Below are 14,274 nucleotides of genomic sequence, written 5' to 3'. Positions count from 1 at the left end.
ATTCCTCTATTGCACAACCCAATGCAACTAGAGTGCCGTTATGAGTGTGCTGACAAGATAAATACAAAATATTGCAAATCCCAATTATTATTGCAGCAGATTCTAGGCATCCTGAAAGTGTAGACCTCCTGTGGAAAAATAAAAGCTGAAATTTGATGATGCCATTTATATGTGTCAGACCCATTGTGTCTATTATATGAAAAGATGGTATTGTCCAAGACAAGACCCTTACTAGGGAAAATGGAGACCGGAGTCATGTAGGGCAGATGACCGAAGTGCAAACTGCAAGGTTGTAGCATGTAGGATATTTCATCACTTATGTAGGGATTTAAATGATTGTACATATTTTCATGGTTGTTCTCCATCTGCCCATTCTACTTAGATCTTTCCGGACAAGACTATAGCAGTGAAATACAAAGCCATCCTTCAAGCCTTTACCGCCAAAGCAGTGGCCACCTCGTACCACCCTCCCCCATGCTTCCCCCAGCACCTCCCGCTGATGAAGACACAAACAAGGAAGATGTTATATTTTTCTAGTCTTCCTATCAAAGCATTAAAGTTTTACCGCAGTTCCTTTGACGCTGGACTTAATAACTTTTTTGGATTTCAGCCTGTACCACTAAGGCCTTGTAAGGTATATTGACATAGTCTTGAAAGCGTCGAGCATTTTTTACAATGGTGACGTTTGTGACAGTCCAAAGAAACGCATTCACCAATTGAAATGCAATATTAACTTATTTTAGCTTGTAGACTACTGACCAGATGTTACCGATTCTGAACGGTGGATGTTTTTTTGTCAGAGCAACGTCATAGAGTTATGATCTAGTGACCCCGTCTGCATCTGTGTTGTACTGAAGCATCGCCTGCTGGACAGGACTGCTGAACAATTAGCTAAAAAAACGATTGCCTATTTTTATTTTCACTTTAAAACCTATTTCAAAAGGCCATGATGGGCATCACTGACCACCGTCCACAATGAGGAAAACATGCTTGCACATTAAATGGTAACTCATGTTTACCCTTATTTATTGACTGCCTCTTGAGATGATTTTCTGCAAAGGTTCTTCTGATTCCAGCGACCAGACGTTGTTTCTATTTCTAAAAACCTAAAGGATGCTGCACCAATCCAGACCAACTAACAATATTAGAAACATATTTTGCCACTGGTGAGAGATAGAAACTGTCAGTGATATGTGTGATAATACCACATGGAGACCATTGAGCATGTGCGCAAATTTCCCAATTTTTTTTGTTTGTTTTTTTAACCCATTTCTTGTCCCAGTCTTTATTTTCTCATGGTAGAGAATAGCGTACCACTGCCAGTTATCTCCTGCTTGTTAGCTCAGTACTATATTCTACATAATCTGGACTCGCTGAAATAAGAATAGTGCCATTATTGTTTATAATCAGTGTTCTTTAAATATGTATAGTTTTACCTTACTGGTCTACTAGCACTTTTAAGAATTACATAGCACAGATTGTATTGATGTCAAAATCAGTAGGCCCTTGTATTTTTATATGACCACAAACAAGTGAATCGTGAAGATAAGAGATATGTGATCGTGTATTTAATTTTATTTGATATATTTTTTCATCCTGTTTTATTACACTCTTTGTACCAATTAATTTCTTTATTTTAAAAGGGAAAATATTCAGAACATTTGACGTTATTACTCTTCTCAGGAGCATTGTCTCACATTTCTTCTCACCTTGATTTTAATGTACTCTTTATACCTTATAGTAACTTCCATTGAAAATGTCATTGCATTAATACATGTTATAGTGTGTGTGTAAGGTTAAGAAAATTGTGTACTGTCCCTAAAACATATTGAATGATACCTGTCAGGTTCTAAGAAATTTTCAAAATGTCTTCTCTTCCTATATGAGAGGCTGGCCCTCCATATTGTACGTATTCCAGTGCCCATAAATGTATGGACTGTAGTGCATTGTGTAGGCTCAATTGTTCACATCATGCACTTTTAGCACAACATGTAGCTTCAAAAATACAGTGCAACGTGTTCCATTCATTGGTCTTCACCTGGTGTCAAAAAGTCTTGTAAAAAGCATGTGCGCCCATAGAATCATAGAATGGTAGAGTTGGAAGGGACCTCCTGGGTCATCTGGTCCAACCCCCTGCTCAAAGCAGGTTTCACTAAATCATCCCAGACAGATGTCTGTCCAGCCTCTGTTTGAAGACTTCCATTGAAGGAGAACTCACCACCTCTCGTGGCAGCCTGTTCCATTCATGTCCAAAGTCGCTCTTTCCAATATTCATTCCTGCCTCTTTATATTTCTATTTTTTAGGCATCAGTCAGGCTTCCGTTGTTCATTTGCATGTTTTATACTTGTTTTTTATCTGATATAACCTTATAATAGTTTACAGTCCGAGTTTTTTGCAGACTGAACTTCCCACTAATAATCTCCGAGACGCATCTGATTTTGATCCAATTGATGGATCAAAGTCGCCCATTCAAACTTTGAAGATTCGGCCAGGGATCATAGCCAGAGATGAGACTAGTTTGGTTTTGACCTCACCAGCTTATCACAATGCTGCTGCAAATGATTGACAGGTTTCTCCCTTGCATGCGCATAGAGAGAGACTTGTCAGTCATCAATAGAGTTGAGCGAATATGTTTGGGTCTCTTCTTATTTGGCAAGCTGTAGCGTTTGCCGAATAAGCTGCAGAGGGAACCCGACTTCCAAGATCGCTTTGGCCGATCAGCTGATCGGCGCCGCAGCTGCATGTGTGGCGGCTGTGTGACTGACACAACACATGCATGGAGAGCCCAACAAACAAGCTCTCCATGCATATGCTATGACTGTCACACAGCCGCGACACATGCAGCTGCGGCGCTGATCGGCCGGAGTGATCTTGGAGGTCGGGTTCCCTCTGCAGCTTATTTGGCAAACGCTACAGCTTGCCTAATAAGGACCCAAACATATTCGCTGAACTCTAGTCATCAACAGCAATGCTATGGATGAAGCCAGACTACTCTGGTCTCTGGCTATGGTCCCCAACTGGATCTTTAAATGAAATTTTCTCTGAAACTTTGGAGTGTTTCAGAGAATATTCTACCTGTCTGCAATCGCACAGCCAGGCTCTGATTCATTCCGCCCGCGGTTTGAAACAGTGATGGTAAAAACTAGCACACTGACCAAACAGTGATGACATATTCTAAAAAGGAATTCTGCACTCTTATTTCATTATAAATTATTAGATTAAACAAACAAATTGTGTATAAGCAAGGTTTGACATGTCGGCCTCGCCCACAGAAAGTCCAACAGCAGCAGGACAGCATTTCCTGACTTTAGGTATGAACGTTGTGAGCAACCAGCAACATGTTATGTCATAGAATTTCACTGTGAATGCGATTAAATTAACCAAAATGAATATACCTTTTGTGTATATCTGATGAAGGTCTATTAGACCGAAACATCAAACCTTGCTTATACGCAATTTGTTTGCTTAATCCAATAAATTGCATCAACATTGAGTGCTGGAATCCTTTTTATAATATTGGATTGAGACCCTGTCCGTACACCTAACCATTGACAGAGTGCCTTACTTCTTCTGTTTCTTTTCAAACACTGATGAACAATGGTCTGTATTTTTTACACACCAGAAAAATCATGGCGATCTCAATAAGACCTTATAAAATGTTAGGAAAGGGAGACACGCCATTAACCCCAAAATCTGGACTGACCTGGGGTCTCCAAACTCAAACGTATAGCCTCAAAGACAAATATAAGGCTGTGAGTTTGTCAGGAGACCCGCTGCCAGACTGGGCATTTGTAATACGGACCTTGAAAATTACTCTTATGATCCTGGCCTTAGTTAGAGTTTAATCTGCCAGTGTTTACGGTCAGTTGTCTGTATTTTTTCTTTTTCAAGAAACCGACCATGGGGGTTGTCTATTGTTGCAGCTTTGCCTGGAGTGACTGTAATAAAAGTTAGTGAATTTAGTATGATCACATGATTTTACTATATCCAGACCTCATCATGATATGGAAATGCTGAAAAAATGGAGACAACATTTTCAAAACATCTCAATTTTGCTAGGTATCAAGTATGAGTACCATGTGCAGGAATGTAGGACTTACATTACATGTGCTTGTGTGAGGAATGTTCTGACATGCAAATAATCAAGATCCACTGCTGGCAGCTTTTGTTTGTAATTGCTGATCAATGACGTAGTACATGGGAGACAAGTCCATAGATGCTGCAGGCCATGGTACCATGTTTAGGCCAAGTTCGATTTCTCATGGTAGCATGAGCAACATGCGGCCCATGTTATGTTTAAAAAAAAAAAAAAGGCTACTAGGAGACTATGGAGATATGGCCATACTACTAGTTCTCCAACAAATCAATATACTGCCTAGCTGCTGGTGTACCTGTAATGAAGACACAGGCACAGTGTTAGCCAGAGATTGATCTGGAGGCTGTGTGGGCAATGTCAATAAGAGATCTTTCCGCGAGAATGTTGGTGTCCCAGGAGCTGTTTTTTCAACGCAACAACACTAAGCCCTATGTTACTCATACTACTGTGAGCAATTTGTGTGTCATATATGCACTTCCATGGCCTGCTGCATCTCAAGACTGGTTTCCCATCAAGCACAACTGGAACTTCATTGGACAGCAATTACAAAGGTAGCTGCCAGCAGGGGATCTTGCTGATTTGCATGCCCAAATGCATTCAGCGTGGCAGAAAATTTCTCAGACAGCTATTAATAACCGCAACAACATGCCAAGACCTGTAAGTGGAGGCTTCTCTGCACTTAGCGCTCATACTAACTACATATGAATAAATCTAAATTCCTTGAAATTTTTCTTTCCATTTTTCATAATTTGCACATCCTTAACATCCTATGATTTTTATAATTTCACAATGTTTTCTTCTTGGTGTTGTAATTTCAATGTTGAGGAGAGTAAACAGTGGGGAAAAGAAGTACTTGATACACTGCTGATTTTGCAAGTTTTCCCATCTACAAAGAATGGAGAGGCCTGTAATATTTATTGTAGGTACACTTCAACTTTAAGAGACAGAATCTAAAAATATACAAATAAAAAAACAGAAAATCACCTTGTTTGATTTTTTACATAATTAATTTGCATTTTATTGCATGAAATAAGTATTTGCTCACTTACCAACCAGCAAGAATTCTGCTCTCACAGACCTGTTTTTTTTTAAAGAAGCCCTCCTACTCTGCACTCATTACCTGTATTAATTGCACCTGTTTGAACTTGTTACCTGTATTAAATACACCTGTCCACACAATCAATCACACTCCAACCTCTACACCATGGCCAAGACCAAAGAGCTGTCTGAGGACACCATGGTGAAAATTGTAGACCTGCACAAGACTGGGATGGGCTACAGGCATGCAGCTTGGTGAGAAGGCACCAACTGTTGGCACAATTATTAGAAAATGGAAGAAACAAGATGACTGTCAATCTACCTCGGTCTGGGGCTCCATTCATTGTCTCGCTTCGTGGGGTAAGGATGATTTCTATAAAAGTCAGGAATCAGCCCAGAACTACACGGAATGACGTGGTCATTGACCTCAGAGATGTGAACACAGTCTTCAATATTACCATTAGTAATACGCTGTTGTGGTTTAATATCCTGCAGGGCATGCAAGGTCCCCCTGCTCAATGCTAGCACATGTAAAGGCCCATTTGAATTTTGCCAATGATCCAGAGGAGGCATGTGAGAAGGTCAAATGAGACCAAAATAGAACTTTTAGATATCAACTCCACTGGCCTTGTTTGAAGGAAGGAGTATAATTCTAAAAACACTGTCCAAACCTGTCAAGCATGGTGGGGGAAGCATCATACTTTGGGGGTGCTTTTCTGCAAAGGGGACAAGATGACTGCACCGTATCGAAGTGAGGATCGATGGGGTCCTGTATCTCGAAAATTCGGCCAACAACCTCCTTTCCTCAGTAAGTGCAATGAAGATAGGTCGTGGCTGGGTCTTCCAGCATGACAATGACCTGAAACACAGCCAGGGCAACTAAGGAGTGGCTCCGTAAGAAGAATTTCAAGGTCCTGAAGTGGCCTAGCCAGTCTCCAGACCTGAACACAATAGAAAATCTTTGGAGGGAGATGAAACTCCATGTTGCCCAGCGACAGTCCCGAAACCTGAAAGATCTGTATGAAGGAGTGGGCCAAAATCCCTGCTGCAGTGTGTGCAAACTTGGTCTAAAACTACAGGAAACGTCTGACCTCTGCAACTGCAGAAAAAAGGTTTCTCTACCAAATATTAAGTTCTGTTTTTCTATTATATCAAATGCATATTTCATGCAATAAAATGCTAATTATTTTAAAAAAAATCATACAATGTGATTTTCTGGATTTTTTTAGATTCTGTCTTTCACTGTTGCAGTGTACCTACGAAAAAAATTACAGACCTCCCCATTCTTTTTAGGTGGGAAAACTTGCAAAATTGTTAGTGTCAAATACTTATTTTCCCCACTGTATATAATCTTGCATATTACCCGGACATTGCTCTGTTTTGTCAGCAATGACTGGTGTACGGTAGTGTTATTTGTATTTTGTAATTTGGCTGGGAAAAGGGCATCAAGAACACAATACATTGGAACGTGATTTAATGGTCATGTTTCTAGGATTAGATGATGAAGTAGGTTTAGTTTCACTACGGCTGGGTAACTACAATGTATCTGGATCAAGCTTCACCATTCAATGGACAAACCAGACGATAAATGAACACATTTTTTTTTATCTGATTATTTTTGAAAAAATGTCTGTCTTTAAAGCTGCTTCATTATAAAGACCATCTTTAATTGTACAAATAACTAATAGAGCAAGCATCTGATCCTTAGCTCAGTTAAGCAAAGTATAACCGGTCATAAAACATTATTTGATTTTTTTTTTTTTTAGTTCTTGCCTTGTTTCTCCACCCTTATCATGAATTCTGTGACCCCTTCATTCATTTTATGATCACTTGGACCATGATGGAAAAGGCAAAGCACTGTAGGTGCTGGAAAATGTATCTTTCATTTAAAAAAAAATCTGGTGTATGGATGTAAATTGTGTAAATATATATGTGCATTATATATTTTTTGTTTTCTGGAAATGATAATGTAATGCCGCACATGTTTATGTTGTGTGTCCAATGAACAAATAATACTTCCGCAGTATATAGCTAAGCTGCTGTGAATGAATTGATGTGTATATGTGAAAGAGACACACTGCAAGCTATAAAAAATTGTAATTACCATATGTTTGACAAATAAACTGTTGATTTCAATGGGTTTAGTTTCAATCCTCTGCTGTTTGCATTGCTGACAATTAACACCTTTACCCCCCAAGCCTGTGTGCATTTTCTTGACCAAGCCAAGTTTTACAATTCTGACCAGTGTCACTTTGTGGTAATAACTCTGGAACGCTTCAATGGACCCCACTTGCATTTATTTATGAAAATTTGGCAAAATTTTTGCAATTTTCAAACTTTTAATTCTTATTCCCTTAACTCCTTAACATCCAATGACAGATACATCCGACATTAAATGCCTTCCCCTGTTTGCTGAGGGCATCGGCGATTAGCCCTCACCTTTTCCGGCACTTGACAGCTGATTTGATCAGCTGCCATATGCTCCTAACAGCCGCACGTGGAATCACGATCTACCCATGGCTGTTAACATGTTAAATGCTGCTGTCAAACTAACAGCGGCATTTAACATGGACGCGCAGGAAGCTCGTCATTAACTTTGCCCATCGGCGCCCGTGTCACATGACCGCTGATCGCTGATGGGTTGACATGACAACCCGAGGTCTGCAGAAGACCTCTGTGGTTGTCATAGCCGGATAGCTATAAGCTCCGCCCAGTGGTCGGCGCTCATAGCAAACGAGCATTTCTGCTACATAGAGCAGGGCTGCAGCCCTGCGCTATGTAGTGCAAACAATTGTATGATCGCAGCTTCTGGGCTCCCATGGAGACTAAGGCCGGCTTCACACTTGCGAGTTTTACGGACGTAAGAGCGCAGAAACTACATCCGTAAAACTCGCAAAACAAACGGCACAATTATTCTCTATGCCCCTCCTCCTATCTGCCATATTAAACTGATCAGTATTATACGGCTTTCTACGGCCGTAGAAAATCGCAGCATGCTGCGTTTGTCACTGTATTGCGCAAATAAAACGTCAATGAAAGTCTATGGAAGCCACAAAAATACGGATCACACACAGACCAGCAGTGTGACTTGCGAGAAATACGCAGCGGTGTTAGCGAGAAAAGCCGGCAATTCATTGCGGTGTACAGTAAAATCACACTGACAGCTTCCAGTAGAATAGGTAGAATAAATGTGTACACATAGAATATGTATATATATATATATATATATATGTCAGTGAGACACATATATATATATATATATATATATATATATATATATATATATATATATATAAATATTTCTTCCAGCGCTAGACAGCTTTAAAGCCGGTAATTCAATTACCGGCTTTTGCTTTCTCCTTCCTAAAACCCAACATGATATGAGACATGGTTTACACACAGTAAACCATCTCATATCACCATTTTTTTTGCATATTCCACACTATTAATGTTAGTGGTGTGTCTATGCAAAATTTGGCCGTTCTAGCTAGTAAATTAAGGGGTTAAATGGCAGAAAAAATTGGCGTGGGCTCCCGCACAATTTTCTCCGCCAGAGTAGTAAAGCCAGTGACTGAGGGCAGGTATTAATAGCCTGGAGAGGGTCCATGGTTATTGCCCCCCCCCCCCCTTGGCTAAAAACACCTGCCCCCAGCCACCCCAGAAAAGGCACATCTGGAAGATGCGCCTATTCTGGCACTTGGCCACTCCCATTCCCATTCTTCCCATTCCCGTGTAGCGGTGGGATATGGGGTAATGAAGGGTTAATGCCACCTTGCTATTGTAAGGTGACATTAAGCCAAATTAATAATGGAGAGGCATCAATTATGACACCTATCCATTATTAATCCAATACTAGTAAAGGGTTAAAAAAAATACACACACATTATTAAAAATTATTTTAATGAAATAAAAACAAAGGTTGTTGTAATATTTTATTGAACGCCCAATCCAATCACTGAAGACCCTCGTTCTGTAACAAAAAAACATAATAAACCAACAATATCCTTACCTTCCGCAGATCTGTAACGTCCAACGATGTAAATCCATCTGAAGGGGTTAAAATATTTTGCAGACACGAGCTTTGCTAATGCAACTTTGCTCATGTCTGCAAAACCCTGGAGAATGTAGGTAAAGTAGGTCATTGACCTATATTTACCTGCATTTGCGGTGAGGCGCCCTCTGCTGGCTGTTCCTAGATCGTGGGAATTTTCCTAGAAAGCTCCCAGGCTCGAGTTCATATGAGGACAACCAGCAGAGGGCGCTTCTTATGATCTCGAGCCAGGGAGCTTTCTAGGAAAGTTCCCACGATCTAGGAACAGCCAGCAGAGGGCGCCTCACCGCAAATGCAGGTAAATATAGGCCATTGACCTACTTTACCTACATTCTCCGGGGTTTTGCAGACATGAGCTGCTGCATTAGCAAAGCTCGTGTCTGCAAAATATTTTAACCCCTTCAGATGGATTTACATCGTTGGACTTTACAGATCTGCGGAAGGTATGTATATTGTTGGTTTATTATGTTTTTTTTGTTACAGAACGAGGGTCTTCAGTCATTGGATTGGGCGTTCAATAAAATATTACAACAACCTTTGTTTTTATTTCATTAAAATAATTTTTAGTAATGTGTTTGTGTATTTTTTTAACCCTTTACTAGTATTGGATTAATAATGGATAGGTGTCATAATTGACACCTCTCCATTATTAATTTGGCTTAATGTCACCTTACAATAGCAAGGTGGCATTAACTCTTCATTACCCCATATCCCACCGCTACACGGGAATGGGAAGAGAGTGGCCAAGTGCCAGAATAGGCGCATCTTCCAGATGTGCCTTTTCTGGGGTGGCTGGGGCAGATGGTTTTAGCCAGGGGGGGGCCAATAACCGTGGACCCTCTCCAGGCTATTAATATCTGCCCTCAGTCACTGGCTTTACTACTCTGGCGGAGAAAATTATGCGGGAGCCCACGCCAATTTTTTCCGCCATTTAACCCCTTAATTTACTAGCTAGAACGGCCAAATTTTGCATATACACACTACTGACATTAGTAGTGTGGAATATGCAAAAAAAATGGGGATATGAGATGGTTTACTGTATGTAAACCAGGTCTCATATCATGTCGGGTTTTAGGAAGGAGAAAGCAAAAGCCGGTAATTGAATTACCGGCTTTAAAGCTGTCTAGCGCTGGAAGAAATATTAATATATATACATATATGTGTCTACTGACATATATATATATATATATATATATATATATATATATATATGGACAGTATATATATTTTTTTTTTTTTGTTTTTTTACACATGGATCGGTCGGTTTTGCAAGCCTGCAATAAAAACACGCAGTACGGATGACATACGGATGACATACGGAGGATGCCATGCGCAAAAAACGCTGAAACACCCTGCCTACGGAGGAGCTACGGACCACTATTTTCGGGACTTTTCAGCGTATTACGGCCGTAATATACGGACCGTATTTTCATACGCTGAGTGTGAAGCCGGCCTAATGAAGCAAGTAAAAAGTAAAATAAAATTTCAAAAATACAAAAAATATATATATAAAAGTTCAAATGACCCCTCCTTTTACCCCATTCAAAATAAAACAATAAAAAAATCAAATATCCACACGTTCAGAATCGCCCGATCTATCAATATATAAAAAGAATTAATCCAATAGGTAAACGACGTAGCGAAAAAAAAAATTGAGACTTCAGAATTAAATTTTTTTGGGTCCTGCAACATTGCAATAAAATGCAACAATGGGTGATCAAAAGATTGTATACACACCAAAATGGTATAAATAAAAACGTCAATTCGGTGTGCAAAAAACAAGCCCTCACCCGGCCTCAGATTCTGAAAAATGGAGATGCTACCGGTCTCGGAAAACGGCATTTTTTTTTTATTTTTTTTTTTTACAAACTGGAATTTTTTTTTCACCACTTAAATAAAAAAGAACCTGGACATGTTTGGTGTCTATGAACTCGAAATGACCTAGAGAATCATGACAGGTCAGTTTTAGCATTTAGTGAACATGGTAAAAAAAATCCAAAAAACTATTATGAAATTGCACTATTTTTGCAATTTCACAGCATTTGGATTTTTTTCCCATTTTCCAGTTCAAGTTATGGTAAAATTGATGGTGGCATTCAAAAGTACAACTCGTCCTGCAATAAACAAGCCCTCACATCGCCATAATGACGGAAAAATAAAGACGTTAGGGCCATGGGAAGAAGGGGAGCAAAAAATGGAAATGCAAAAACGGAAAGATCCCTGGTTACATATTTCGACTGTCTGCAAGGGTTCTAAAGGCGCTAAGGTGGTGGACGGACATGGAAAACCTCTTAAAATGGGTTCCATGGATGGTTCAAGAACCAGTAGTAATTACCTTGAATGCAAGTCCAGGTTGGGGTGCCCACCTACAGGGGTTTTGTTTTCAAGGTCTGTACTATTCCCATTTTATTCTATACGAATAAAAAATGGTTCCTCTTAAACCTAAAAGAACTGACCGCAGTCAGGAAGGCAACCTTGAAATGGAGTACAGTCAAGAACATGGTAATTCTATCAAACAACAATGCAGCAGTGGACTATTTACATCAAGGGGGAACCAGGTCAGACACATTAATGTCAGAGGTAGAAATAATTTAAAACTTTTTATCCCTTTCAGACCGACACTTAAGGGGATCAGAAAACATAATTGCCAACTACCTAAGTCGCCATTTGCCCAGTCAAGGCGAGTGGGCCCTAAACCGAAGAATTTTCAAGCAAATTTGTTTGGCATAGGGTCTTACGGAAGTGGATTACCGTAATCTGCTACCACACAAAATTGCCAGGTCGAATTTTTTTTCTCTAAACCGAAGGGTTTCAAAATGCGGTAAATGCACTTTTACAGAAATGGGATTGATTTCAGCTGGCCCATGCCTTTCCACTTTTTCCCCTAATTCCGATGGTATTGAAAAAGATACACGTGGACAAAGGAAGGGTAATATTAATTGCTAACTTTTGGCGTAAAAGTGCCTGGTTGACTTGGCTAAGGGCTACTTTTCACTTCCGAGAAATATGTCTGTGTCTTGCCGGTTAAAACCCTGCTCTGGCGCCGGCACTCCAGAGCGGAGCATGCAGCTCCATGTTTTGCTTTGCAGCCGCACGCTCCGCTTTGGAGTGCTAGCGCCAGAGCAGGGTTTTAACCTGCGAGACTCGGACGTATTTCTTGCAAGTGAGAAGGAGCCCTTAGGGTCATGTTATCCTTGTACCCTTGGATTCTATTCTATGGTCCAGACCTCCTGTCCCAGGTGATCCTCGCAGAATTTAATTTCCACTCTCCTGTTGAGTAGAAAAATTTACCTCCCTTAAATAACCAAAAATCAGCATATGCAAATTGCCTCTTCTGAGAAAAAGGACTTGAACTCTATAGCGCCAACTGTTGGAAGTAGCGATCCTACAAGTCACAATCAACCCTTTAACGTTCTATATGACTTAGGATAAATAGCCAAATCAGTATCTCAATTCGCAGACACAGTGTTTCGGGCTGTTGGCCCTTGTCAGTGCAAAGAATGAGAACTGATTTTGCTAGGTGAAAAGCTCTGGACTGAGGTCTAAGGGGTAAGGTTTCTCTTTGTGGAGAGTGACGTACCAGCTCTGGCTTGTCAAGGTAAGGAGGCTTATTCGCCGTGCAATGCTCCTCTGGGAAATTTATTATGCATATTGCCTCTTGAGAGAAAAAGAGGACTTGAACTCTATAGCGCCACCTGTTGGAAGTAGCGATCCTACAAGTCACAATCAACTCTTTAACGAGTCATGCAATATGACTTAGGATAAAAGCCAAATTAGTATCTCAATTCGCAGACACGGTGTTTCGTCAGTGCGAGCCTTTCATCTTGCCAAATCAGTTCTCATGCTTTGAATTTTTATTAAGATTGTAATTATCATTCTTTTACAGTTCACAGAGAATTATGCTAATATATCAGTATCATGGGCTGTCAACATGTATGACTGAGGCTGCCGTCACACTATCAGTATTTGGTCAGTATTTTACATCAGTATTTGGAAGCCAAAACCAGGAGTGGAACAATTAGAGGAAAAGTATAATAGAAACATATGCACCACTTCTGCATTTATCACCCACTCCTGGTTTTGGCTTACAAATACTGAGGTAAAATACTGACCAAATACTGCTAGTGTGACGGCAGCCTTATAGTGATGGGCAAGCACTAAAGTGCTCTTTGCTCGGGTTGAGCATATTATAATGCTTGGGTGCTCGACCCGAGCAACGAACCAATGTAAGTCTATGGGAAACTCGAGCATTTTTTCCGCGCCCTCCCTCCCCCGTCCCGGCAGACTTTAGAGGGACTATAAATTGCGTAAATCTATGGGAACAGTGCTCAAATGGCATGGGAACATCATGGGCAAGACCCCTGGAAGCATTTCTGACTCCCAGGTCACTGCTGTGAACAATGTTGTCAGAGTCTTATGCCACTTTTATAGACTGACAATAAAACATACAAAAATAAAACCAAAATGGATTTTCCTGGGAAATATGTTAAGGAACATCCTTTCCAGGGTAATGACTTGTATATAGCAAAATAAATAATCCCCTCCAAAAAAATGCTCCTCCACACTATGGGCTATGTTCACACGTAGCGTTTTTGAACTGTAGCTTTGCCTTCAACCAAGACAAATGCATTCATTGGGAAATGTCATTTTAACATTTTACAACCTTATCTGGCCATGTGGTGTGTGACACATAAGCAGACACATCCTGTTTCATTTATAAAGGAATGACTCTGAAGGTCACAAAGCATTTTTTTTATAAGGCCATCAGGCGGCCTTTGCTATTCATCCATCAACCGGCTATGCTTTGTTGTTCTCATTATTAAATAGTAGGTCTCCTATACTGTTATTGCCTATGCAGTGAGTGGCAGGGCTGCCAAAAATTTGGACGCACCCCAATACTCCTTTGAAGAGATGTACAGGAGGGCCACCTGAAACAATGTTCCCATTTTTAGGAAGTTGGTATTCCCATACTGTTTGCCTATACAGTGAATGCAAGGTCTGCCCCAAATTTGGACGTGTAAGGAGGAAGACCGGGCTTCAGGTACCTGCGTCAGGCCGGGTCCATAAGGCCGGCGTCACACTAGCGAG

General features: G+C 40.4%; 1 protein-coding gene across 4 annotated transcripts in view; it reads left to right on the top strand.

Moving 5' to 3' along the window:
- ARHGEF18 (Rho/Rac guanine nucleotide exchange factor 18) overlaps positions 1–2,695 on the top strand; it is a 91,118-nt gene extending 88,423 nt beyond the window's left edge. For all 4 annotated transcript variants that reach the window (XM_069741729.1, XM_069741723.1, XM_069741713.1 and 1 more), the window contains one exon: positions 383–2,695. In XM_069741729.1, coding sequence (XP_069597830.1) covers positions 383–537 — 155 coding nt within the window. In that variant the 3' untranslated portion in view covers positions 538–2,695. The remainder of the gene's footprint in view (positions 1–382) is intronic.
- Positions 2,696–14,274: the final 11,579 nt, after the last annotated feature.

The sequence above is a fragment of the Ranitomeya imitator genome, chromosome 1 (assembly GCF_032444005.1).
Source record: "Ranitomeya imitator isolate aRanImi1 chromosome 1, aRanImi1.pri, whole genome shotgun sequence".
Taxonomy (NCBI): Eukaryota; Metazoa; Chordata; class Amphibia; order Anura; family Dendrobatidae; genus Ranitomeya; species Ranitomeya imitator.
The sequence above is the reverse complement of the archived record's forward strand: the minus strand, read 5'-3'. Positions and strand labels throughout refer to the sequence as shown.